This window comes from Labrus bergylta, chromosome 12 (assembly GCF_963930695.1).
Source record: "Labrus bergylta chromosome 12, fLabBer1.1, whole genome shotgun sequence".
Classification (NCBI taxonomy): Eukaryota; Metazoa; Chordata; class Actinopteri; order Labriformes; family Labridae; genus Labrus; species Labrus bergylta.
In genome coordinates this window covers 13,952,571-13,980,403 of record NC_089206.1, presented here as the reverse complement: position 1 = coordinate 13,980,403, position 27,833 = coordinate 13,952,571, and the positions used below count along the sequence as shown (strand labels likewise).

At 40.9% G+C, this 27,833-nt stretch overlaps 2 protein-coding genes across 4 annotated transcripts; both read left to right on the top strand.

Annotated features, from left to right (window-relative positions):
- The first annotated feature begins 666 nt into the window (after positions 1-666).
- On the top strand, positions 667-7,962 carry LOC109996111 (kelch repeat and BTB domain-containing protein 12-like). Of its 3 annotated transcripts, XM_065961755.1 has the most exons (11): positions 667-756; positions 1,492-1,550; positions 1,802-2,012; positions 2,550-2,731; positions 2,936-3,068; positions 3,506-3,739; positions 3,857-4,209; positions 4,295-4,568; positions 5,154-5,301; positions 5,402-5,599; positions 5,826-7,962. In XM_065961755.1, the coding sequence occupies exons 3-11, from the start codon at positions 1,824-1,826 to the stop codon at positions 5,972-5,974; spliced, it is 1,860 nt and encodes a 619-aa protein (XP_065817827.1). In that variant the 5' UTR covers positions 667-756; positions 1,492-1,550; positions 1,802-1,823; the 3' UTR covers positions 5,975-7,962. The 3 variants fall into 3 exon arrangements, with proteins under 3 accessions (XP_065817827.1, XP_065817829.1, XP_065817828.1); XM_065961757.1 differs by lacking the exon at positions 4,295-4,568 and having other exon boundaries at positions 3,857-3,991; positions 5,826-7,960; XM_065961756.1 differs by lacking the exon at positions 1,492-1,550 and having other exon boundaries at positions 694-756.
- A 1,382-nt stretch (positions 7,963-9,344) lies between these two features.
- On the top strand, positions 9,345-25,195 carry LOC109996114 (NUAK family SNF1-like kinase 1). Its single transcript, XM_020650069.3, has 7 exons — positions 9,345-9,928; positions 13,664-13,784; positions 15,048-15,199; positions 16,775-16,840; positions 21,519-21,638; positions 22,222-22,354; positions 22,508-25,195. The coding sequence occupies exons 1-7, from the start codon at positions 9,605-9,607 to the stop codon at positions 23,710-23,712; spliced, it is 2,121 nt and encodes a 706-aa protein (XP_020505725.2). The 5' UTR covers positions 9,345-9,604; the 3' UTR covers positions 23,713-25,195.
- Positions 25,196-27,833: the final 2,638 nt, after the last annotated feature.

The following is a 27,833-nucleotide window of genomic DNA, read 5'->3' as shown; positions in this document are numbered from 1 at the left end:
TTGTTCCGCTCCATTTTCTGTATATTTTCTTCAGGAACACCTCGATTCTGAAGAAAGGTCCAGAGACCTTCATCTTCATCAGACAGCTGGTGATTTCTGGATCCTTATGTGTGGGATATGCAGGGAAAGAACATTAACGCTATCTTAATAAAGTTAGATGTAGTAACGTTAACGCTGATGTTTTAGGGATGGCATTAGCATCATTCCTTCCTCTTTTGCACACAAAATGCTAGAACTTACTGCTACATAACTTAACCTGTGTCTCCTCATAGCCACCACCCTAATGCTTTTCTTGTTATTACGAGATCTTTATCTCGTAATAACAAGAAACCAGGCAAAAAAAATGCAGTATGCTTCCGTAAGTTTCACATACAGTCCTGTGGTTTAATATATTATTTATATTAATTCAGCATCATCCTCTTGTATTGTAGCCTACCTTTAGATGACAATGGTCCATATTGGCTATTAAATATTTAACCTACTTTTTATCTCATATTTTATCTTAAAATAAATGCAATTTGAATAATTTAATGATGTAAACAGCCCGTTTAAAGTTACAGAATAATAATAGACTAGTGCTGGCTCAGACACTTCTAGAAACCTGAACAGACCGACTGCCCCACTAGCACTGGTCTATTTTAAACCTTTTAACAAGTGAGCGTGCTAATATTACTCGTCCTTTCAGGGGGCTAAGCACAACAGAACACAGATCTGACAGCAGAAGCTGAATCCTGGCCCTTCAGCCTCACTACACAAGTATGACAGAAGAAGTTTGTGTGTTTTAGCCTTTAGCCGCATGTGCTACTTTCAAATTATGCTAACATACTACTAATATAGCATACTGCTAGCTGAACTGACTGTGCTGACAGTGCATGCATAACAGGTGACCTGTTAATGATTAGCACACCCACTTTCTGTTTTATTATGGTGTAAAATAATTAGGTAGCTTCTAAAGAGCGGAACCTGTTTAAACGTAGGCCAACAAAGCAAAATGAAGGCCTCTGCACATAAAGTAACATAGCCTTACGTGCACCTTCAAAACTTATAGCCTACCCTTCTGTTGTTTGTCCTTAAAATCACTGTTAAATCATGTGCCATATATTTGCCTATGATTAAATAATGAACGCTTTTGCACAGTCGTTGAGTATGCCTGTGTCATTAGCAAAAGGTGAAACAGATAAATGTGAAATCAGAGTTTTTATTTTATTTTACTGGTAGTCCCTCAGGAAAGATGAACAAGTTGATTTCAATACAATCTCCAGCTACAGACTTATTATTCATGCAACATTTAATTCAGGAAACTCTCCCAAAATACTTATCACAAATACGTAGATAATAAACCAGCTGTTTTTTCATAGTTATAGCTTTCCGTTCCTGAGAATTCAAATTGATTTCTTACTATAGGATTTATGCATGTTAAAATACCTTAAATGTACAATTAAATGGACTCGCTTTTCTCTTCTCACTACTCAAATTGATTTTACCCCGCAGGTCACACCTACCTATTCACACACTGATCGAGAGGCTGCTATGTAAAGTGACCATCAGAGGTGACTAATCCTATTCATACATAGGCCTCTATAAATGTGGGTTATGTATCTTGCCCAAGGACACATCAGGCATGTGGCTTCAGGAGCTGAGGATCAAGCACCCCAACCTTCCAGTTGAGAGGCGCCTGACTACATTGAGCCACAGCCACACAAAATGCTACTGACTTTGTAGTAGTCTAATGAGAATGGCACAGACAAACCCAACTTTCTGTTTTATTTTCCCTCTTTCTCTCTTTGTACATTTGACACAGCTCTCTCACTCCATGCTGACTAATGTCAAACACACATCCGAGGCAGCGATCTATGGATGCTCCTGTGATAGAAGAGCATGGCTTACAGCTGCTCCGGCAGCTGGAGAGGATGAGAGCTGCCGAGGAGCTCACTGATGTGGTGCTGCTGGCAGAGGGGATTCCCTTCCATTGCCACAAGGTGGTGCTGTCTGCATTCAGCCCCTACTTCCAGGTATACATATTTACTGAAAGTGATTTTGCTGACACAGGAAAGTACACGTCAATGCAATCAGATTATATGATAGAGAGATGAAGAGGAAATTCAATTGTTACAACAGCTCAAGTGTCAGAGTAAAGAAGGGCTATCATGCCATAGATCACAACTGTAACAACAATAAGACACAAATCAACAGTAATGATACAAATGTATCTATACACCATGTAAACCTTTTAATTATAGCTGCACAGATCCTTAGTTGGACTCAATGAACAGTATGGGTTAAGTGATGTATACAAATAAATTATATATGATTCAATTAAATATGAATATACATAATTAGAAAATAGAAATATATCAAATGTATTTTAAAATGATATGTATAGATATGAATTCTATATAACCTGAGATAATAGTGTGAAGTAGCTGTCATGCAGTGAGTGATGATTGTTGGTTTCAGGGAAGTTTAGGTGTTGCACTGTGATGTTGGTGTCATGGTGTTTGGGTGCCATCACAATTGAGAAATGTCACATTATTTGCTGAACTCTCCAGGCCATGTTTACATGTGGTCTGAAGGAGACCCGGGGAGGAGAGGTGCCTCTCAGAGACACTCCTGCTCAGAGTCTAGACCTGCTCCTCGACTACATGTACCGCGCTGAACTGCCACTTTCCAACGATAACATCCAGGGAGTGGCTGCTGCTGCCTTTCTGCTGCATGTAGATGGAGCCTTCAGGTGGGGACAGAGACTGCTAATTGATCATTATTCCAAAAAAATAACATTAATTTGTAGTATTAGGTTAGGATGTCAGAGGCATTGTCCTATTTTCCTGCTTTGAACCACCTCTGTGAAATGCACTAGTTGAATGTGACTGTAGTTCAGGCTGAGGACAGTGACCGATGTCAGAGGTACTGACAGTACTTGTTGTAATTGCTTAAGGTTGTGTCAGAGCCACATGGAAGCCCGTATGGACCCCTCAAACTGTGTGGGTCTGTATCACTGGGCCAGACACTTGGGGGCCACCAGTCTGGCTGACTGTGCCTTGAGGTTCCTCTGCCAACACTTTGCACAGGTCGGTCTTCAGTCTTAATAATATCAAATGCTCCCTTAGTTACAGACATAAGTTACTTTCAGTGGACATAAAAATGTCATAAGGCTAAATACATGATTCAACCTTAATATCAATAAAGACATGTCTGCCTTATTATAACACTGATTAGGCATCTAAGGACCAAAAGGTTCAATTCAGTATAGAAATTAAAGAAATAAAAAATGGAAAACAAAAAAAAAAACAGAAACATGATGGATGCAGAACATTTCATTTCAGTTACTTTAAGCTGCCACTTGCTGGCAGAAATGTTTAAACTTTCTTACTAAGTACATTTCTTGACACTTAAAAATACAGTGTTGATTTGGAAACGATTTTGTCTTTTATATTTTTCCCCCACCATCCTGTTTGTACTGTTATTTTCAAACCTACCCCCCTTCTTTTTATCCTGCTATCTCGAGGTCTGTGAAGAAGAAGAAGTGCTGGAGCTGGATGCATTAAGTCTTGGTGATCTGCTGGGTTCAGATGACCTTAACATATCGCAGGAGCAGGTTGTTTTAGAGCTGGTGCTGCGGTGGGTGCAGAGGCGAAGGGGGGACCCGCACAGTGAAGCTCAGGCTGTGGAGCTACTCAGACGTGTCCGTCTGGAGCTCGTCGACCCTGGATTCCTCCGGAAAGCCAGGAGGAGAAACCCGGTGAGAATGGATGGGGCAGAAAGGACTAGTTAATAAAAGTCAAGATTCCTTATCCAAATTTACCAAGGAAATAGTTTATTGAATTATGACTACCTAACCTATAAATTAATCTTGTAGGCATTGCTGCAGGGTGCTGAATCTTTTGGAATGATTCCTCTCCAAACGTCAGGACTCTGTGAGACGGCAGCTCCACCCCGCCTAGCCCTTCGTTATGGAATGGAGACCACAGATCTGCTGCTCTGCCTGGGTGGGGTAAATAAGGAGGGTAAACCTGCTCGCCGGGGAGGACTAGCTGACCTCAGTTTATGCTTTGCTCCCCATAGTAGAAAGACTTACTATATACCCTCTCCACTGAGAGGCTGTGGGGGCATGGGCCAGATCACTGCAGGGGCGGTGACACGAGACAACAACATAGTGGTGGCCATAGAGATAGAAGATCAACACAGGGTGAAGAGGGTTGATATTTACAGGTGCTTATGTATTCTTATATGTTAGAATTTCGTCTTTTACTTGGGTTACTTTTAACAGCAGATCCAAACTGCGTTTTTGTTTCAGGTTTGATCATTCAGAGAAGAACGGCTGGGTTAAGCTGTGCTCAGCAGCACACAGGGACATGTATGCTTTAGGGCTGCTTGGGGATTCCCTCTATTTGATCGGGGGTCAGATGAAAATGCATAATCACTACATCATTACGGACAGCGTGGAGAGATGGTCGTTGAAGAGAGGAGGTAGCTGGCTCAGCTTTGCCCCTCTGCCTCTGCCTTTAGCTTGCCACTGTGTCGTCAGCCTGAAAGAGCATCTGTACGTGCTGGGAGGCTGGACACCCCAGGTACACAGACCTGTATAAAAAAACAACAACAATGGACTCAAAAGTAACTTTGAAGTGGAAAATAATAGAGTCTGGATGAAGCAGATTTGCTGAATTTAAAAACCTTGAAGTTATCGTCTTTTAGATTTTCATTTATTTAAAGGTCTGTTGAGTTGATTCCTATCACTGAATACGGTCACAATGTCTAAGGGTGCTGGTTGTTGCATTCTCTGTTGAAAACGTCTAGCTGGCATACTGTTAGACTAATAAAAGCTAACATAATTCAAGTTTGGCACGCTACTTTCTACAAGCCTCAGTTAAAATTTTGAACAGCAAAGTTTCATATTGAGTGAAATTTTTGACTGTCCAAAGAAAGCAGGATGAGTTTTTGTTTCAATAAAGACTACTTACACATGTACAGGACTAGATGTCGTAGGGATAAGAGGTATTATTTGGCACCAAAATCTATACACAAACCTAAACTTCCTCACAGGAGCTTCAGATGAAAATAATATATTTTTTGTGCTCCTTAATGTTTACTTCCCACCTCAAATGTGATATTTATCTTCTTCCTTCTTCTCTCCAACTCTCACTCTCTGCCCTCAGCACCAGCCAGATGATGAGCCTGACAAGCTGAGTAACCATTTGTTTCAGTTTGACCCCGGCAGGGACAGGTGGACGGAGTGTGCCAGGATGAAGTACTCCAGGTACCGCTGTGGCACGGCTGTACTCAATGGAGAAATCTACATATTAGGTTAGACTGCGAGGTGGACCTTAACATTATTCCTAAGACTTAATTCTGTAAACAGGAAAGAGTGGAGTTGATGATGTGGTGTTGATTGTGTGTGTCTCAGGTGGTATAGGATGTGACAGAGAGGACAGGGGACAATCACGTCGCTGTTTGAGCTCTGTGGAGATCTATAACCCAGACACAGACACCTGGAGGGAGGGACCTACCCTTCCTACAACTTTACTGGCCCTACGAAGCAATGCATCAAATACTGGATCAGTGGAGGGAAAGCTCTACCTCTGTGGATACTACAAAGGGGCTGGTCAGTTTTTTTTAAAATCCATGTGTTTTTAAACAGCTCATTTTGCATGTTGTCTATAAAATTACCCTTGTAAGTTCATGGGGAAATGACCTAAATGTTGTACAAAAACAAGGCCCCCTTTTTGTCTGACTCAGAATGTAGAAATGCATGCTAACTGATGAGGCCGAATCCCAGAAATTAGATTTTGGTCAGCCATAACTCACATTTTTTTCTCCCGTGACTGCAGGCCGTCATGAGATCATCACCAAGGAGATTTTGGAGTTGGATCCTGCAGACAATGTGTGGACAGTGGTGGAAAGACGGGCAGCCATGCATGACAGCTATGATGTCTGTCTGGTGGCAAACCTCAATCCTCGAGACCTCTTCACACCCTGATTCACATCCTCCTGACTCAGAGCAACAATGCAATTTTCATGCAGTTTTATCCAAGCCTACTTTGCCTCCCAGACTGCACATGTAGTCACAGAAAGGTCAATCTGCGACTGAAATCTGGAGGTCTAGTTGGTTGTTCTAAAACGTGTTACTGCAGGATTGATTTCTCGTGAACAGAAGCCCTAATGGGACATACATTCATACATTTGGTTTTACTCAAGTAATCTGGTTGTTTTCTAGGGATCTCAATTTATTTATGTCGGATCTACAAGCATAAAAAAAAAGAAGATAGGCTTAACTCACCTTATTAGTGTGGTTAGTGTGTATGGCCTTGAGTATCCCAGTTTGATCAGGTTTTTAGGTATCTGGTTTTTGTGTTTGTGCATGTAAACATCATGCCTCGATTTCAGAAAACAGGATAAGCCCTTATCCCAGTTTTGAGAAACCAGAATTTGCTACTTGGAGAACTCACAAAGAAAATGGGATATTGTTGCTTGTATACGCCTTTCCCCGGGTTCTGACAGCCGGCGACTACCTGCTCAGAAGTGGCTGCAGCAAAGTGCAAAACAAACATGGTGGCGGCAACGAGAGCTTCTTACTTTTGGAGCAACAGAGGCTGAGTTTTTAGCTTTGGGCTCAGTGGTAGAGTTGGTCATATCTCAACCAGAAGGTTGGGGGTTCGACTCCCCTGCTCCTGTAGACATGTTGATGTGTCCTTGGGTGAGACTCTTAATCCCAAATTTGAAACTTTACATAGCAACCTCTGCCATCAGTGTGTGAATGTAATGTAGGTATGTGTGACCTGCGGTTTTAAAAAAGCGCTTTGACAAGAAGGTGTTATACTACAAGTCCATTTACCATTTTTATAATGAAGAATGAAATATAATCGGAATCGCATTGAACTGCTTTCTTATTTCATATACTTTATGAATCCCTGAGGAACATTCTGGTTTACACGTTGTTAGTGAGAGACATGTTTCTCACACACATAGGCCTGAATCACACACAATGGAGCTGATACACACTGCTACGCAGCTAGCTCATGAGAGTGGTTGGGGGTTTGGTGCTTTGCTAAAGGCCATCTCAGCAGTTCTCTGGAAGTGCCCTGGCACCTCTCCAGTTACTTGAACCAGCGACCCTCCAGTTCCCAACCCAAGTCCCTACGGACTGAGCTACTTCCCACCACCATGTTAATGATAAGCTAAATAAATAAAAAAACATCATTTATGGCGTACTTTCTATTGAGAAGTAGCTGTCCCCAATCCTGACCCCTAAATTTCAATTTATGTAAATACCACTTAAAACATCTTTTAGATTTGTTTCAACTGTGTAATTTAAAAGATCTTTATGATTAAGTTTAAACAAAGGTTGAAAGACTTAGATTTATTGTGGGTTTCATTTTTGAATTAAAAAACTATGCTCAAAAAATCATGCCCCTTGTTTTCATGTCACTACCGAAACACAAGCGTTTTAGTGGCTTGGCTGAGCATAGATTTAAGCCACACCCCTGAATTTTTGACCAGGAAGTGACGTTGCATCCCTGTCCCCCCCTGGCTGAATGATAAGCAGCTACATCCCATAATTTTTAAATAAATGTGTTCCCAAAGTCTGAAAATCAGTGTGTAATTTTAAAAATTGTCACTACCGAACACACATTCTCTTCAACTTTTTGGGGTTTTATGCAAATTATGTTTCTATGGGTGTACACCTCTTCAAAGATGTGTTTGCTAGCCATTTGCTTGCTAGCATTCTTTAATTATGCTCAAAATTAGCCAGAATTGTCACAACCGAAACAGTCACTAGCGAATCATATGGTCAAGTTCGGTAGTGACATTATCATTTCGGCAGTGACAAAATGGAATGGTAAGTAGTTAAATCTCATCATTTTGAAATAAATGTGTTCCAAAGTCTTAGAATCAGTGAGTTTCTATAAGTATCATCATTTCAATCATCTATTTACAGCAAATAAGAAATTGATAAATAATATTTGTACTATATGGTCATGGATGAACATATTTCTTCAAAAATAAATTATTTTATTGACCACTAAACAAACGTGCTTGTAATATTCCCAACATCAGGCATGTTATGAGTTTAAATTAAACAATAAGGTTGAGGGAATATGATAAAACACTACAAAGAGAATACTGGTCACTACTGAAACACTGATTGTTTTAAAAAAAATAAAAATATATTGAGTTATCAACTAAAATGTTATGATACTGATCAGTGTTTTACATTTTAGAAAAAAAGATTGCACATAGATTTTGAAGAATTTTAAAAATTTGAATTTGAAATTTGTTTTTTTATTGATTTTATTGTGAAAACCTTCAACAAAAATTTGTAAAGAATAATCTTTACATAAGGGAAGTAAACATAATATTAACAGGTTAACATAATATTGTTTTTATCAATATGTTTCGGTAGTGACAAATTTGGGGAGAGGAAATACATTCCAAAACAGTCTAAAAATACAATATCAAATTTGACTGTTATTTTACTAGATATATGTACTTCAGATATGGAACAATATATATAGGGACAAAAAATTGGGAATAAAACTTTAAAGATTTCAAAATATTTCCAACCTGACTTCGAACAAAAGACTAATAAAGACAGATGAATCAATTTGTTATGATGGGGAAACCAGCTTACCAGCTTGTTATCTTGAGATGTTAAGAAGAATAAGCTGGAAAAAAATGAAATGTACTCATTGTCACTGGAAAACCAACAGTGCTCTTTTGAGATAATGAGATAAATAAGTTGAGATCTTGATAACATAACCAAAATGTATGTTATCCCTACTCCTTATCATGGGTAAATGTAGTTAATAAAATGTAAGTATGGAAGTCATCTTTGGTCTTCCATAGTTTTGTAAAGTATTCATGGTAAATGATTGTTTAGTGGTCCTGTAATACTGTGGTGAATATTTGTATGGTTATTAAGTTAGGCTACAAGTAGGCCTAATAGGCTACACTAATGGCCTTTCCATAAATCAGAAACCTTTATGTATTCATGTTTTATTTACATGTGGACTTGAAATGAAACTAATTTTATCCTGCAGTCTAAACAACTGTGATCACTCTCTCTGACTTCAAAGTCTCTACCTCCTCCAAGTTTCTTCAAAGTGTTTTCAAGGATTTATTTTTCCGGAGCTCACCGCATGGCGATGCACAAACAAACATGTCTGACTTTAGTGGTTGATTTCGGGCGAGGGGTCTGACCCGCATGACATTCCAAACATGCCTTCATCCACGTCTCTCCGGTCAAAAACGTACCCTCCCCGGAGAAAACCCCCAAAACGATCCCAAAAGAGTGTGACGCGCCGGGATGTTGCTGAGCAGCCTTTGGAATGAGGAGGCTCCACCCCCCATCCCATCGCTCCGGAGCATGTGGTTCCCATCGCTCCTGTTGCTGAGTTAGAAAGAGAGTGTGAGAGAGGACAAACACAGCGGCAGCTCAAATGGACTGACTGCTCAATTTTTAAGCGATTACAATAGTTTGTAGTTTTTTTTTGTTGTTGTTTTAAATGGATGACATTTTAGTCCAGCGAGCGCTTTAGCTGCTTATAAATAAATAAATAATTTGGAGACCGGTTCAGTGAAGGTGGCTCCTGACAGGTGCGCGGAGAGGATGGGCAGACGTGAGGCAGAGAGCAGAGACGCAATGAACGCAAGCGACCACTCCGAGCTGGGCTGTCTGCAGGAGGTGGCATCCAACGACCATCAGGCCGGTGGTGAGTCCTCGGTTCTGGGCTGCCAACTCGCGGACAAGAGGCAAAGAAAGCCGGACATGGAGGCGGTGGAGCGGGCGCAGGCTGCCACAGCAGAGCCGATGGACGTGAAGAAGCACCAGCACAAACACAACTTAAAACACCGCTATGAGGTGATGGAGACGCTTGGGAAAGGCACGTACGGCAAAGTGAAGAAGGCGGTGGAGAGGACAAGTCTGAGGACGGTGAGTGGTTGGACAAGATGCAAAACATCCCAAAACATTCTGTGCTGGAGGGACACTTTTTTGAAATCTTAACTACTAGACATGTGGGATGAAATGGCCCACAGCTAATGATGATAAATAAGTAATGATGTGACTGTTTGTGTGTGTTTTACATAATTTAGACCCTCTGCATCCCCTTAAAGCTTTATGCAGAAGATGTGACATGATGCTCTTGGCCCACTGGTTATTAAATATGACATCGCAGGAGGAGTTAAGCTCCTATAGATGGCATGTATATCTATATGTGTGTGTGTGTGTGTGTGTGTGTGTGTGTGTGTGTGTGTGTGTGTGTCTCTGTGGGTGAGCTCATGGGCTGATGCTGAACATGCTGAACACAGTTCTTGCTTCCTGTGCTGCCAGGCTGAGATTCCTTTGGTCTGACTCACTCAGCACTTGAACAAGGGGATACAATTGCAACAATAGGTCTCTTTCCAATAGGACTCTGACCCCCCCCCCCCCCCACACACACACACACACACACACACAAACACACACACACACACACACACACACTCAGTCACACTCACATACACACCCAAAAAAAACAAACATATTTACAATTTGAATATCCAGGCTTTGATCCCTCACTTTGCTGTTATCTATAGCACGAGAGACAGATACCCCTTTAAGTAAACACACACACACACACACACACACACACACACTGTAATAAGGATAATCTGTGTGCAATCAGATTGTGAATGTTGGGTTGGCAGAATTCCTCTGGCTACTTTTACTGTTCCTCCGAGTCCCACATCCACATACCAAAGATTCTTTGAAACAAAATGGACATTATTTTTGGAAACAAGAGAAAGGGGCTGTTTGAGGGACTGAGGCAGGAGGGGAGACAGTTATAGCACAGGAAGGAGGAAGAGGAGGAGGAGGAGGCTGGAGTGTGTTGCTGCATGGAGGTGGCTGACTAATTTTAACCGATGAAATGAAAGAAAGAAGGGTCATTAATATACTCTGGAGTTGGCTTGTCATCAGCTGGCTGGAGCCTGACTGTTAAAAAACAAACACTTAAATGTCATGATTGCAGGGTTAAGTCTTATGTTTATATAATAAAAAAGAAAGTTGCATAACTACAATAACCTCATCACATATGTGAATTACTTAACTTGTGAAGATAAGGAAAGAAAGAAGCAAGCAAGTTTCCACGTATTGGTCTGTTCATGAGGCTAGGAGCAAGTAGCCTAAGCTTAGCTTAGCATAAAGAATGGACAGCTAGCTTGGCACTCCACACAGGCAACGGAATCTGACAGGAGCTGTCCAGTGTTACACTAAGCTAAGCTAACCCCTGCTTGCTCATGCTGCACGTTGAAGTGGTGTCAATATTTTTACAGTCTGCTTTCCAAACAACTGCTTGTTTAACTTTAAGAGTAGTTATTAGAAAGCCAAACATGCTAGTTTTCATTTTCCTGGAGCTATTTATTTTAGCCTCAATGTTTTCTTTATTTTCATTTGGCTTGAGTACATTTGGATTTCTAATCTGAAACAGTATTTTTTTATTTTTTTTGCATTAACGTTAGTTTGTCTGTATTTGATCATTTTCTGTCTCCCATTGCAATGCACATAGCTGTGGTTCTTAGTGGAAAGGGGACTCCGTGTGCGTCTTGAGTCTTAAGGTCAGGGGTCTATCTGGCAAGAAGCCTGCGTAATCCAGCTGCTAAATCTTTCACAGATGCTGCAGGGATCTTTAGTGATGCTCAGAGTCTTGGGATTTGTATTTGTCTGTGTGTGTGTGTGTGTGTGTGTGTGTGTGTGTTTTTCTTATCTTTTTCGTGTGTGTGTGTGCAGAACCCTCTGCAGAAAATGTAAATATATGTTTTTCAAATGATACAGCTGTGCAGAACCTGCTTTGTACGTACATCATGCCCTACATGTAGCCCTATTATATGCATTTGATCAATAATACTAAAGACTATCTGATAACAAATGCATGAGTCATACACAATCTTCTCATGTTGGTACTGCATGCGTTTGGTAACTGTTTATCATACACAAGCAGCATATCATTTTGAAGAACTAACAATAAAAACTGGTTGGTTCGAAGGAAACTTAAGAGATGGTGCTTAAATAAGAAGCATATGCAGCACATTTGCATTAAGAAAGAAGATATGAGACACACACATTTCCCCCGACTCCCTCCCTCTGCATACACCATTTGCCAAAATTGAAAATGCCAAAAGTCCCCCAAAGGATGAACAGCGCTCATTGTGTGTCTCTCTTGTTTTTGCTCTGCTAAACAGGCAGTAGTTCAAAGTCGGAGGGGTAAGTCAGAGCAAGGATGGTTTTACAGTTAAATTCTCTTTTTAATGAGTTCCGAACTTTCTTTCTTTCTTTGTCCTGCCCTGTAGTTGCTGCCCACGCCGTCCTTAATCATCCCTGCAACTTGTTTTCGGTTCCTTCCTTCCGATCTTCCTTCCTTCCTTACTTCCTTCTTTCCTTCCTTCCACAGCCAGCAGGTATTTGGGTCAGAAAAAAATTCATGAGCATGCAAGTGTACACATGCACTAGCTCCTCAAGCTTGGACATGTGCCATTCATCCGACAGCCACTTAATATGTTTGTCTTAATCTCTGACGAAGCATCCAGTTCTGGTGCCAAATCGGTCCGGAGTGTCCACTGTTGTGTCTCATATTTCATCACAAACCCAAAAACATTAACTGTTAACATTTTGCTGTCCTCACAGCGCTATGTCGGTTAGAGAAGTTTAAGGTCAGCTCCAGAGTCAGAAGTTCCCTGGAATGTGTTTGTGTTGTGTTGCATAACTATAGTGGTTGGCGGAGCATGTGAATTGTGTCCTCTGATGTCTTGCAGACATTTTTTTCCAGCAGCTGATATAGATTCTGGAGCTGTGACCCAGTGGGGAGGACCACTCAAACATGAGCTGATAGAAACAATAATACAGGATTATGATTGAGGCTGTGTCTGGTCAGTCCTTTAGCCTCATTGGCATATTTTACAACACCTTCAGTGTTGTTGTCCTATTTAGAGTTCATTGTATTTCTAAATAGGACACCCTGATTTTCTGTTTCGTCTGACCCTGTCTTGTCCTTGTATGGTGCCATTTTGGTGCCAGTAACTCTATCCAAAGGGGTTTAGGGGACTCCTGTTGTGTCGTCTGTTTTGGTGTGTGTGTGTGTGTGTGTGTGTGTGTGTGTGTGTGTGTGTGTGTGTGTGTGTGTGTGTGTGTGTGTGTGTGTGTGTGTGTGTGTGTGTGTGTGTGTGTGTGTGTGTGTGTGTCTGTGTGTGTGTGCATTCGTTAGTTGGGGGGTTACATTGGGGTACAGTGAGTGCCCTGGATTAATGAAGTAGAGTGTGAACAGTGCAGCTGTCAACCTTCTGCCTCTGAGCGAGCTCAGATCACAGCAGACCTGCTCTCACCACCCTGTCCTTAAAACCCACATAATCACCTCTAATACCCAGAGATTTGATTCGTGTGTAAAAATATGTGTGTGTGTGTGTGTGTGTGCTTGTGTGCGTGTGTGTATGTATTTGTATCAACAGTATTATTGCTTTGTTCCATGCCTGTTTATGGAAGTAATACGGATGGTTTGGTTTGGTCTTGGTTGATTGATTTGTGAAGATGTGATGGAGAAATGAGTTCATTACTTGCTTTTCAGATGAATTAATTTCCTTGAAGAAGTTCTCCCCATATAACCGCATGGACTCAATCGGGCGTCCTCTCTTTCAGGTGGCGATCAAGTCGATCCGTAAGGAGCGCATCACCGACGACCTGGACAGAATTCACATCCAGAGAGAGATCGAGATCACCTCCTCGCTCAGACACCCTAACATCATACGCTTCCACGAGGGTAAGTCTGAACACAGTACACACACACACACACACACACACACACACACACACACACACACACACACACACACTACAAAAAGAAAGTACATTAGACAAAAGCAGTGACGATTTGATGGGTTGTTACGTAACAATTCCCATAAAAATATTCTACTTTTTGACAAATCCTATTAGAAGACCAACTACCAGTAATGTATTGATTTTACCCAGTTTTTCGAATGAGTCCACAGCACAACAGATAAAGCTTCTTTCTCCAGAACACAGACTAAGTCCCTACAGTTGCATGAACATGGACACAGTAGCGTCTTTGGTCTACTCAAGAAAAACTCTCCTGCTGCTGTAAATATTCCCTAAAGCACCAAATCTGTAGCAGAATCTAGTCCCAAAGAAGTGTACCCTTACTCCTGTCCTGTTTTAGTAGTGTGACCTTAAAGCCAGAGTTAGCCTATTTATTTAAAGTGAAACTATATATTTGTAAACTGTTCGCCTATTTTCCTTATAATTTAAAAAAAAACTAAATGGAGAGGACTTCCAAGCACATTGTTCATTTGGGCAATTTTACTGAACAAACTTCACATACTACTACTGGCCCTATTATTTAGAAGTCTATCAGGTGTTTGGGTAAATAATGTTATTATTTATAAAGGTGACACTTAGTGTGGTGTGATTAAATCAATGCTTGGGAAAAGATGTGAACATTTCACAACAATTCTGTGATAAAATGGGACACAGGGAACAACCAATCCTGCTCACTTATACTCCCAGTGCTGAATCACAAAGTCTCTGACGGTAAACCTCAACCAGGTAAGGATCTTGCAGTCAGTGTGAATAACTTTTGGATTGGAAAAAAGAGATTTTTTTGTTCACATACTACGAGCATATATAATTTATACATTTATCCATACATTGATTTGGGGGATAAATTTGTCAATTTATCCCCCAAATCAAATATCCAGCTTTATTCTCTCAACTTCAACACCAGCAGAGACGCATCTCTTTTAGACGCGTGTCTCTTTTGTGATCAAATTTTTATTGGATATTTTTCAAGACAAATATATAGAGAGGCAAGGAGCTACAGGGACAGAAATAAACCTTGAATAAAAATAATAACCGAATAAAAATACAGAGAAAAAATAACACACGTAAAAAAAATCAAGGAAAGACTAGATCTTTGTCAGAGATTTGGGGCACTGACTGACTCTCTTAAAAATCCCCTTCTGCGGAATGCTGTATCAAGTAAATATGTGTACTGTGTGTTGTGCAGTGTTCGAGAGCCGGGATAAGATTGTGATAGTGATGGAGTACGCCAGGAGGGGAGAGCTGTACGACTACATCCAGGAGAGAAGACGACTGCCAGAAACAGAAGCCAGAGGCATCTTCAGACAAATCACATCTGCTGTCCACTACTGCCACAAGGTCTACTGACACACACACACACACACACACACACACACACACACACACACAGGCATGTACATACTGGAATTGAGTCTGAATCTTTGGAACAACTTGTGACACGTGCTGAATTACAAGCTGCAGTATTTCACTGTGCACGAGCAAATACAGTTAATCCACTAAATCCTAATCAGGAAATCCTTCAGGAAAACTTGACTGGAGTTTTCAGATCTCTCTGGGTTAAGAGCGCATTATCCCTTGAAGGTTTTTTTACAGTCACACACTGACACATTTCGCAAACATATTGCCTGAATAAGCTTCCTTCCTACACCCCAAATTGCTGTAAAGCCCTGGCAAAGTAACAAATTCCTTTTTGTCTTTTTTTGCCGACATTAAGTCAGCAGTGGTGCCAATTAACCGGATTTCTAGAGGAAATGCATAAATCCTATGAATGCAGTCCAGTTTAAGTGAGAATCAGAAATGTTTTTCTTTTCAAATCAGTCGTATTTTGGCAGTTTAGCTTCTTTGGTTGCATTGTGAGCATGAATGCTTCATATTAAACTGGGAGATCATAATTCAGCTTTGTAGTACGCAGGAAGGTTGATTTCGTGCTCCTCGTGCCCTCAAATATTGTCCCAAAATAGACATGAATGTTCCAGCATGAATGAATTATTGAATGTGCCTGAGAGGTATGCATGGCACATGGACGGATTACTGAGGCTTCATGTGAAGAATGAAAATAATGCTCAGTCATTTGCTGCTTCTTTTATTGAAGCTTCTTTTTTTTTTTTTTCCAGATCTGTTCCTTGTTATTTAAAAATAGAAAGAATAATAACCTGGTTAACCACAAGGATTTATTTCCCCCTGCTCTCCTCTTTCTCAGTATCTCTGCCTTACACAGACACACACACACACACACACACACACACACACACACACACACACACACACACACACACACACACACACACACACACACTGTACATACGTAAGACGAAACATTGTTTAACATCATAGGTCATTTCCTTCCACTTACAGTGCTCTAAAGACGATTGAATTAACAGAAGAAAGGAGGCTATTCTGGCTCACGAGTGAGTGCTTCTAAGAGAAACTGACAGCAACTCTGCGTCCTGGGTGGCCACAGTTATCCAAAGCAGCATTGTCTCTTCTTATGATTTGCTTCCTTTTCTATGTCCCAGGAATGCCATTTTTCCTCCCTTCAAAACCTCCAGCTGTCCACACTCTGTGGCCTCCTGCTGCCCCCCAGGTGCTTAATACCATCAGGGAATCAAATCGCATCTCATCAGATGAATTAACCCAAACAAAGCACTTCCTCATACCTGTGGACGATTAAACAATCGCAGAGCTTTTCTCAAGGCTCTGCGATACGTGAGACACATGGCCCTGAGACACGAGGCTCGAGTGGAATGTTAATGGTTTTAAAAATATAAATGAAAGACAAAGGCCCGCGGGGTTGATTTGTAAACCTCACAGCCCCTCAGTTTAGTGTCTGTGTGCAGAGAGAGAACATCTTACTGTAAGCTGGAGGGGCAGAAGAAGTGAATGAGGACCTCATGTGTCTCTGCTCTCTTGCAGAATGATGTTGTGCATCGAGACCTCAAGCTGGAGAACATCCTGCTAGATCAAGACCTAAATGTGAAGGTAAGTGTGAGGAAAAGACACACACTGATGCCTTCACTTTCCAACAAACATGTTTTGAAAAATACATTTTAGCATAACCCTCCAAAACAAGATATTTGTATCCCTCTATAAAGACGAGATAAGTCCTCTGACACAAGTGTTGAACCATACAAATTGTATGTAATAATAGATCAGATAAAGACCCCTTGTTTTGATACATTTCAGGTACCCACCTTTTTTAACACAGCTTAAATAAGCAATGAATAAAGCTTCATATAGTGCAGTTGGGTATAGAGTTTGTCGCCAGCTCCAAAATAGAGTGCTGTGCATTCAGAACATACAATCCACAGAGTAAACTAATTGTCTACCCACCGTACATTACGTGTGTTGTTAAGCCATGCACACTGAACCAGCACAAACATACTGCAAAGTCTTACAAAAGTACCCCGGGGTGTTTTATTTGGCCTTATTTGGGTATTCCGCTCCTTATATGGGATCTGTGCACATCCAACGGTGGAATTCAGGGAATCCAGTGGCTATCGTGCCAATCAGAGGGTTTTAATTTAAGTCAGCTCTGTCTGCCCGTCAAAAGAAAACACCATGTGCAAACCTCTCGGTGGCTCCTCATTCATTTGCTAACCCCAGGCCCACCACATCAGCCTCTCAGAGGAGCTGCAGCAGGAAGTGACAGAGCCTCTGTGCAATGCATGTGGCCGTATACACAAGATCTGCTTCTTGTAAAAGGTTGGCTCTGACGTATTCATGATTATCTTTTACTGCTTATTGACACAGATGCCTTGTGCGCACACACACACACACACACACACACACACACACAGCTTTGGGAAAACCTGCATATAAGTGTGTTTCTAAAAAATATTGCACATATCACTCATCACTGCTCAGCAAAAATGTCTTCTTTTTGTGTCTATTTGGGGACCCTTGTGGACAAAGGAATAGCGTTTATCTCTTATGTGATCTTGTCCTTCATATGAAAAAGTAGTATTCACTAAAGAAAAACCTCCTCCTCCTCCTTTTTCCTCCTAACTGGCTAAAGTGTTACTCACTGTGAACCTTTCCCCTGGAGAACATAAACTAGTTTTTGTTAATCGCAAATGTGTGGAAACAATTCAAGTGCCTGACAACACAAAGCAAAGCAAAAAAGAAGCAGTGTTGGAGGGGACAGACCGTTTCAAAATAATCAGACATAATCTAGGCAGGAGTTTAAAAAACAAACAAATAAACCAAGACTTACCCCAACTCCTCATCTAACCCAAAAGGACTATTTCAAGTTGTGAGAGTTATGTCTGACAAAGTCAATCTCTCACTGTGAGGTGCATGAGTGAAAGGAAATTCCAGAAAACATCAGGAGTTCATGTTTGAAAGGGGCCGTATACTTTTATGTCTGCGTGTTGTAAATCGTATTTTGAGAACCTGACCTAGCAATGACACACATTCATTTATGCACTCAATCATGCTGTGATAGTCTGGCCTGCTTTAAACTCTTAAAGGCAACAGTATTACAATAAAGAAAGTCCCTCAGTGTGGCGTGGGAGTGGGTAATTAATTTACCCCTACTGTTGTGTCTAACAGACCATAGAGGGGTGTAATATCTCTCAGGTGAAAAAACGACATAGAGCAAAAGGTGGTGGACAATGGCTCTTTTTATCGAGTGTTCAAGCTACAACACACTTCTGCCACAGGAGACACTCTACAACTGCATATAGCACCACCATACAGCACTTAATCGTCACCGACAGGCGGAACAGATTACACAGCACCCTGTGACTGTATTTGCATTTTACCATACCTTCTTATGCTTGTTTAGAGGTTAACACACCTTTCTTGTTTAAGCACCACACCTACCACAGAGCGTTTACACTGATGCGTACAGGTTTAACACATTTTATTGTTTATCATGGAAGACACTTTTTATCAGAACTCATTTAAGAAATTGTTAATTAGATCCTGAAATATGATGTATTCTCTTACCGTGTGGGGGTTTTAATGAGTCCGCCTCATTGTATTTATGACAAGTAATGCATGATAGGTAATTACAGTTTTTTCCAATTGCTAAAACACAATTTTGCAAACTAGGCTGGTTTTATCAAAATACTTAATACAAAATACAATTCACAAAACCAGACACCCAAACTGCAAAATACTTCATATATCCTGCAAAATGAAGCACTGCAACCAAAACTACATATAGCATTATCAAAATCAAACTTTTGCACCAAATGGCACACACTTCATTCATATTACCAGATTTTTGTCTAACCAACTACACACTGTTTGGCATAATGAAAAGCACTCTCATCTTTAGTATGCTTTGCCATAATACTAAAATAGTTAGAATTGTAGAAAATTCTTCAGATTGTTCACATTGATGCACATTTGCAGATACACACACATGCACACACACATGCAAACACCAAACAAGTCAGTGCTACATATACCAGTACAGTAAAACGGCTCAAGTTGGGCTGCGCTCTCTGTCCAGCCTCTCGCATTGTCAGCCCATAGTTGATGACATGATCAACTAAGGTTGCTCTGATTTCATTTGAAAGTTGTTGTCTTCTTTGGCCATGAACTCCTCTACCAGCTCTACCCCTACCTCTCACTCTTCCTCTTCCTCTTTCTGCAATGTCTTCCATTGTTGTTGTAAAAAAAAAAAAGGTGCTTACTTGTGGTCTTTTCATAGTGCTTACTTCTTGATTGAAGCGATAACAATTAACCATTGAGGTGTTTAGCCAGGTGGCACATATATTGGCCAATTAGCTCATGAACTGTCATTTTGAATGGCAGTGTTTTGAAATGGCAAACATGTGACTTTATGTCAGATTGTTGTGTCTTATGCAGATTGTTGTGTGTAAAGCAGAAAATGTGTTCAGACTTTTAGAGACTTGAGAAGAGGTTTTGCTCTCTGTGTGTCAGTTTAAATAATTGTGCTATGCATGTCATTTTAGTGTGTTAGCAATTGGAAAAAACTGTAAATATCAAAAGGAATCTAGCTGTAGTCTTGCAGTTAGTGACCCCAGTCTCTTTGCAAAAAATATGTTGTGTTGCTTTTTGTTTGTGACTAAAAACTGTGAGATGCTGACATATTGTCTTTAGATGTGAGAGGGTTTCAGATTGTAGTCTTTTAAAATATTTTTTCTAGTGTATGGAAGGCACCAGGCTCTCCCAACCTTGGGGTTGAGACCCACATGGGGTGGCATGGATTTCAAATGAAGCCATAGTATATTGTATATTAAAATATACTGAACACAGGCTACTTTGGGACATAGCCAATGTCAAAACAAGAAACAAGAGAGTCTCTGTCTGTCTGTCATCCATTGTGCAGAAATGTCATCCCAGCCTGTCTTCCTCTGTCCACAATAATATACAAAAAAAACCCCGAAATGTGGTCTAAAGTAAATGTTAAATTGCAACACTGTAGTAAAACTATTACATGATTGAAAACAAATGGATTTGAGCAAAAAGCTGTATGTGTTTTGAATGACTGGGATCACCAGAGGTTTGAGGAGTCAAAGTGAAGTCACGAGCCAAAAAAGGTTGGGAACCACTGGTCTACACCAACAAAGACTAAGCTGAGGCAAACCGTATCATTTTCCTCTAGAAGCACTCAGTTTCACTTTCTCCTCACATGACTCTATACAAGAAACTCAACAGGTAGCCCCAAAGATGAAAAACACTCTGTTTAACAACTTTGGTATGAGAGGCCTGGCGTCTCACAGCACTCCATGTAATCCCCAGGCACGTGTACACGAGTCGTTAGTATGTTTGGAAGAAAGAGCGTGTCTAACACAAGCACCCAACACTGAGGAATGTTTGAAAAGAGGACTGAACCAGGAGAATAATTTACACAGCAGGACACACACACAAACAAGCAGTAGCCCATGTTCTGTCCACACATTATATTGCTGCTCTATGTCCAATACAAACTCTTGTATACACAGTGTCATCTGTTTGTGAGCTCTCTGTTTCCCTGAACCTCAGCTCCACGGAAATAAAGCCGTCACATCGAGTATTTTTAACAGCCGAGGAGCTGATAGTGGCCTGGCGCTCGTGTTAATAATCTCTTAAGATAGAGAGGAGCCTCGGTAGGTCTGCTTATGGCCATCGCAGCTCTCAAGTGAGTGATTGTTCCATTACGTGTGCGAGAGGCCTGATGTTTTTGGCCCTCTTCTCTTCCCTAACTCACACTTACATTGGCAAAAGCTCAACATGCCCACTTTTGGCTCCTTTAAAAGGATTTGCTTTCAGTTATTGTTTTATTGCCACATGGGTTAGAGTTTGCAGTATGCACTCACAAAAAAGGGATCTGGAATTTAATGTGTGTGTGTGTGTGTGTGTTTGGAGGGGGGGTAGTTTTGACAGAAGTTATGGAATGAAGGATTTGTAAAAGGTAAAGAAAGCCCAGTTGTGATCAAAAAGAGGCATCAGATCCTTTGTCACATGCAGCATTCAGCTCATTCACAATGTGGCAATATGGCATTCTGTATTTAATACTTGAAGGGTAAGGTTTATAGCTTCTTGATATGTCAGGTGTCAAGTTTGTTGCGCTTTTTCGCTTCATAAAATAAAAATGAATCAATTGTTTGATTCTAGCTCTGAAGCAGTTGTAGCAAGGTGCACATAATGATTCTTATCAAACTGTATCCTTTCATGTCCCCTCTCTGCTCTTTCCCTGCAGCTGGCAGACTTTGGCCTTTCCAATCATTTCCAGAGAGGCAACCTGCTGCAGACCTACTGTGGAAGTCCGCTCTATGCTGCTCCAGAGATAGTGAAAGGACTGCCGTACCAGGGGCCCGAGGTGGGTCGACACACACTTCACCACCACTAGTTTCCACATTAGAAAACTGCTCAAAACAATTATCGTGCTTCATTAAGTTACATTAGTGCTGCATTAATACAGTATTCAATCTCAAGTGATCTGATATACCATTACATGCGGTTTATCGTCTAGGTCACCAAAAACAACCAAATGGTTGAATTGAAGGCCATAAAGCCAAAAATGTGCTGAAAAGTTCTCCATACAACTGCTAGGAATACAGTTGGTTGATAATTCTACGTGTGCACACTACTCCGACTTTTATAACTTTTACATAAATGGCCCCATTTCTCAACAAACAAGTTATTATCAGCTCAGATTCAAAGTACGTTTGCCTTGATTTGCTGCAAAGGGACCACAGTAAAGGGTCTGGTAAAATCTTAAATCTCTAAAATCAGTTGAATTAAGATAAATGAAACATTGGGCACAGAAACTCTTTTGGTTGTATTTTATCTAACAGTAAACATGTATATTCAACTTTAAAGCATGCAATTTCTTTTGATTGATGGTCAAGTTTTTTTCTGTTAGGTGACTGTGTTCCTCTAAAATGTGTTTTGTATGCTAGGTGGACTGCTGGGCGCTGGGTGTGTTGCTGTATGCCCTGGTGTATAGCAGCATGCCTTTTAATGGCGCCAGTCATGCCACTCTCACAGAGCAGATCAGCCAAGGTCGCTACCGCAGACCCAACCCCCCCTCCGGTAAGCCTACAAATTTTCATAAATGTTATATAAACCTGTCAAACAACCACAGTGTCTGTTCTTCCTTTATGTGACTAGTTCTGTTCTTCCTTTATGTGACTAGTTCTAATCGGAGTGGATACTTTGAATAACATTCAAATCTGTTCCCTCCAGATGCCTGCGCTCTTATCGACTGGTTACTGACAGTACGTGTGGACGAGAGGGCTACGATAGAAGACGTGGCCAACCACTGGTGGGTGAACTGGGGTTTTGAAGAGAGTGTGTGCGACTGCCCGTCAACTTCACATCAAGAATGTCCCTCCCCCCTGCTGGCTCGCTACATCGACTGGCAGCATCGGGTCGCGGCTGCCAGCGACTTGACTGTTGACCCGGGGTGCCTTTCGTCAGACTCCTCCCGTCTGCCCCTGCCCTCTCCCCACCCCTTTTACTTTAGTTTACCTCTGAAGAGCGATCGTGGCAGGGGAGGAGGAAGGGTGCGGGGAGGAATGTCAAGCGTTAGGAAGTCGCGCAAGGAGAATGCAATTCCCCAGACCGCACTTGGAGCTTGTGGAGGTGTTTGTGCCACGTCTGCTTCCTCTGCTGCCATTTCCTCCACCTCCAGTGTTGAAAGAAAGAAACCAAAAAGTATTTTAAAGCCCCAGAGGAGTTTTGACTCAGTCTTTCACAGCCCTCCCAAAGACAACTCTTCCTCTCAAGCTTGTAGCATTGCTCCAAAGCCTTATCGATCACATACACTTTCCCACACACATGCTGAAGTCCTGTCCACAAGTCTGCCACCGGCCTCATCATTCTGCCAGCCCTCGTCAAAAATGCCCAAGAAAGGGATACTTAAGAACTTGTGTAGCGGGGAGTCAGTTTATGTCTCATCTTCAGAAAGAAGAATGTGTGGAGCAGGAGCTAAAGAGACTGATGTAGGTGATTTGTGCTCTGACAGACAGCACACTCGTCTCCCAGCAGCAGAAGACAGCCCCACCATGCGCACAGAGGCGGTGAGAAGAAGGAAGGGTATCCTGAAACGTAACGGCAAATTCTCTCACAGCCTGGATCTTCCCGATGGCCACCACTTAACTCCCTCTCCGGTCCCCACAATATTCCCCGAGGCCTTGCAGCAGCTCCTCCAGGCCACAGGGGGCGCTGATGGACGCCGCAGCCGTCCCTCCAGTGTGGTGAGCGAGGACAGCCTCTTCTCTTCGGACTCCTTTGACCTACTAGACCTCAGCGCCCAATCGCGACGGAGGGTTTTCTCCCCGGGGACGCAGCTCAGCGGCTGTAGCTCTGAGGAGGATCTGGATCAGCTCAGGGCCGAGGCAGACCGGGCTGATGGAGACATTAGAGCACAGAAGAAAATGCCAACATAAGTCTAAGGCATGATGGACACACATCTGTGTGGGGGAAAATGGTGTTTGAAGTCGGTTTTACAGTTCAATTTTCTGTGATAATCAGTGAAGAACATCATTGACTTACTTAGAGGAACTCTGGGATGTGGACACTAATATGAATTTTTTTGTAAAGCACCAAGAATCTTTGTTGGGGAAAATGTTTAAAAGGCTGTTTCATCTACCCCCCTGGCAGCAGTTTTAGACAAAACAAAAACAACAACAAAAATGTATTACTCTTTCCAATGATGGTGTCATTTGCTTCTGAAGGTCATATAAGACCTTTTTCCACTAAGCCAGTTCCAGAGCTGATGGGCCCGAAAATCTGGCTATCATATAAATCATATATATGATATCATGAATGTATTGGAGTACAATGAGCGACTAGGCCAAAGGTGACACCTAAAGGGGATCCTGTGTTTGCCAAATTGCAGGGAATAGACCTGAATTTGTCAGCAGAGACTGTCCATTTAATTAATTCACCCCGACCTCAACTGCACAATGATTCCTTTTATAAGATTTTACAGCTAATTTCGACACAGAAGCCTTGAAAATCTAAGTTTGGATGCTGCTAGTTCCTTTTTAAAAACAGATAAGAAGTAGAATAAGAAGCCCCATCTTGGATCTGGGAATCCAAGTGTCAGTATTCTATGGGCAATAAGCAGAAATCATTTAGTGACTCCTGTTATGCTCTTTTAAACACAGAAAACATTAGAATCACTTACAAATAAAAGAAGGACAGTGAAGTGGATATCAGAAATAGAAATATATATATAAAAACATATTGTCTTGCAGCCTTTTCTTCTTCATGAGTGGAGAATTAAAACAAAGTGTTAATAGTAATTTGCCTATGTGCCTATGTTTGATTAAAGAGTGGAAGGTACCACACATCAATTTGCAATTTGGGACCTTCTCTATTTTGAAGATCATTTTTGATGAACTTAACTTTCGCCCTATTTTATAAGCTCTCCATAAACATTTAGAAGCTGTTTTTAACTTTCTAAAATAAAGTGCCAAGACGTTATAAAGATTTCAGTGTATTAGTATTAGTCAACAAATATAAATTCTTCTGTAAAGATGTTAACACTCATTCATTACTTCATCATAACTGCCAACTACTTGATATTGTTTTTAATCTGTTCTTTAGAAGTTTTTTGACTGCCCTCACATGCTTCACAGGTTGAGTTAACGTCGACATTGCCTATTTCATCACATCATGTTAAGTTTATTTGTAGGACACAGTAATCAACTGTAAATCATTTGCAATAACAGAAACTGTGTGTGGAGTATGGATCACATGCTTGTTTATATATTATTTCACCACACATTAAGTGTTGTATGCAGAAGGTGTAATTCTAAATCCCAAATGTTCATGCTGTGAGAGACTGATAATACTGTTAATGTGTTGTTATTTTGTGTGTGGGTGTGTAGGGCGAGGTAGGTAAATAAATTATGCAAAGCTGAATACTCTGCCTGTTTTTCTTTCTGCTGGTAGAACAGGGAGCAGCAGGAGATGAGCCATAGAAAAAAATCACAGCTTTTAAAAGAGATATGTCATATGATGAAACAATGACAAATCATGATTGTTCATATAATTTTAACACAAATGTTCACATTTATACAAGTGTTGTACAGTATGCAGGAGATATCATTCTAAATCCCTAATGTTCATATTGTGAGAAACTGATAATTGTGTGTGTGTGTGTGTGTGTGTGTGTGTGTGTGTGTGTGTGTGTGTGTGTGTGTGTGTGTGTGTGTGTGTGTGTGTGTGGTAGGTAAATAAATTATGCAAAGAGCAGAATACTTTTCATGTTTGTTCTGCCGGTACAAAAAGAAGCAGCAGGAGATGAGCGAGAAACTGTTGGAATCACTAGATTCCAATAGTTTATTGGAATTAATCACATTATTACTTGCATGTTTGAAATTCCATTATTTCGCATTCTCCATTTATTTCAGAATCAGAAATACTTTAATAATCCTGGAGGGGGGGGGGGGGGGGGTGAGTGATAATGTGTTATAAAACGCCTTGAGAGGTGTCTTGCTCAAAGGCACCTCGACAGTGCTCAGGAAGTGAATTGGCGCCTCTCCAGCTACCAGACCAATCTCCAGACTTGAACCGACAACCCTCCGGTTCCCAACACAAGTCCCTGCAGACTGAGCTACTGCCACCCCATAGAGCTTTTAGTCCAAGAAATAAACAACTTAAAACACAACCTGATCCAGGTATTTATATATTTCAGAATCTTTGCCGTTTTAAGGGACTGCTTATCATTCTCAACACTTGTTGAGTCATTCTGTTGTCATTTACAATCAGAGAAACAAAACATGTTTTGTTGACAAAATACTGAGCAGAAAAAATCATTTAGTGGTGCTTGTCCTTTACTTCAGTGTTCATCTTTATGCTTTACATAAGAGTGGAAGATTGTGCTTTTTATCTCCCCAAAATATATTTAAAAACTACATTTTAAACTTTCCTTTTTCACCTAAAAAACAGGAGTCAATGAATAAAGTGTGGTGTACATTCAATTCTTACCTTAACGTTATCCCTCACAAAATAACAACTCATGTCGGCACATTCTCACATTTCTGATGTCACTGAGTTGTTAGATGTCTCAATATTTTTACCTTTCTAAATTGGCATGATGTGCTCAGTTATAATCATCTCAGGGCCTCTGAGATGTCTCTTATAACTCAGGTAACTAATCTGAGTATCTGACCACTGCTGAGGTCAAGATGCTGCTTACATTGGGAATGAATCCTATCAGTCCCATGGGGAGTATGTGGACAGTAAGTTTGAATAACTCTTTCTTTATTTGACCTTTTTGTGACATATTAAACGCTAAAAGTTGATTTTTAGTTTGAAAGTTGAGTCCTGAACAGTAAGCTGTATGATAATGCTGTCCTTCACGAGAAGCTCAGGAAGCTGCAGCTTTAAGCATTTAGGTTGTGTGTGGGCCTTCTATCAATCTCATCGACTTTTTCCCTACACAGCATGGACTCACACACCAAACGCTTTATACTAAAGGGAAAGTATTCCAAATATCTGCAAGAGTTACTAATGCAATCCAGGGAAAGAGTCTTGCAGGCCAAGAGGCCGTTCTCTCTGGTTCCTCACGTGTGGATGAAAGTATAGTTGAGTGAACAAAACCAGCTAGACTTAACTGGGATTTTAGGCTGTTTACTGGGGCTCAGGCGGTTGGGGAAGGGCAGGGACGTTATGAAAATCCTTTCATACCCTTGAATTTGTTTTCTTTTTGTTTGTGCAAGTGTCATTGCCAAAATACTATAAAGCGCCTTTATTTTGATTCCTAGAATGAGGCTACATTCAAATTATAATCTAGAATTCAGGGGTGGGCCACATGCAGTTGAGATATAATTGACTGTTAGCGTTTTTGTAAAACTCTTATATGAAAGTATACTAAGTACTGATGTTGTAGTGAGGACCACACTAACCGAGACCAAGACATACCAGAGTGATATGAGACTGAGACAAGACCGAGACATTTAGGGATTGAGACCAAGTCAAGACCAAGACCATAAATATCACTTTTAAAATCATCATGTGTGCAGCGGGCGTGTCACTCACCACTCATCAGTAACACCAGGAAGGTTGCGGTGGTAACCAAGAGATAAAAATCAAACTACAAATGAATTGAAGTCATTTGTTCTTTTAGAAAGGAGCATTGGAGGTGGTCTTGACTGGTCTTAATCTAAAATCAGGAGTCCGCCCAGTCTGAGACAGAGACAAGACAGAGTAAAATACTTTCAAGACGAGACCTTCAAACAGTGGTCTCGAGACCGGTCTTGATTTCGATTACTACAACACTAGTGTGTACATTTGAAAAAAAGAAAGAAAAATATCCTAAAATAACCAGTAAATACTCTGTTCATTGCATTGGAACATAAACTTAATTTTGAAGTAAGCATATTAAATTAAGGATTAACAATTGTACTGGAGGTTAAAATATGAATGTTGGTATCATAGAGGCTGATAAAAGCTATGTATTCCTTCCTTTGGTTGAATTATAAGTCCACCGAAGAGTATCCTACAATTTGGCCCTTTGACAGTGAGAATTAAATATATGTGGCCCTTGCTGTGACCA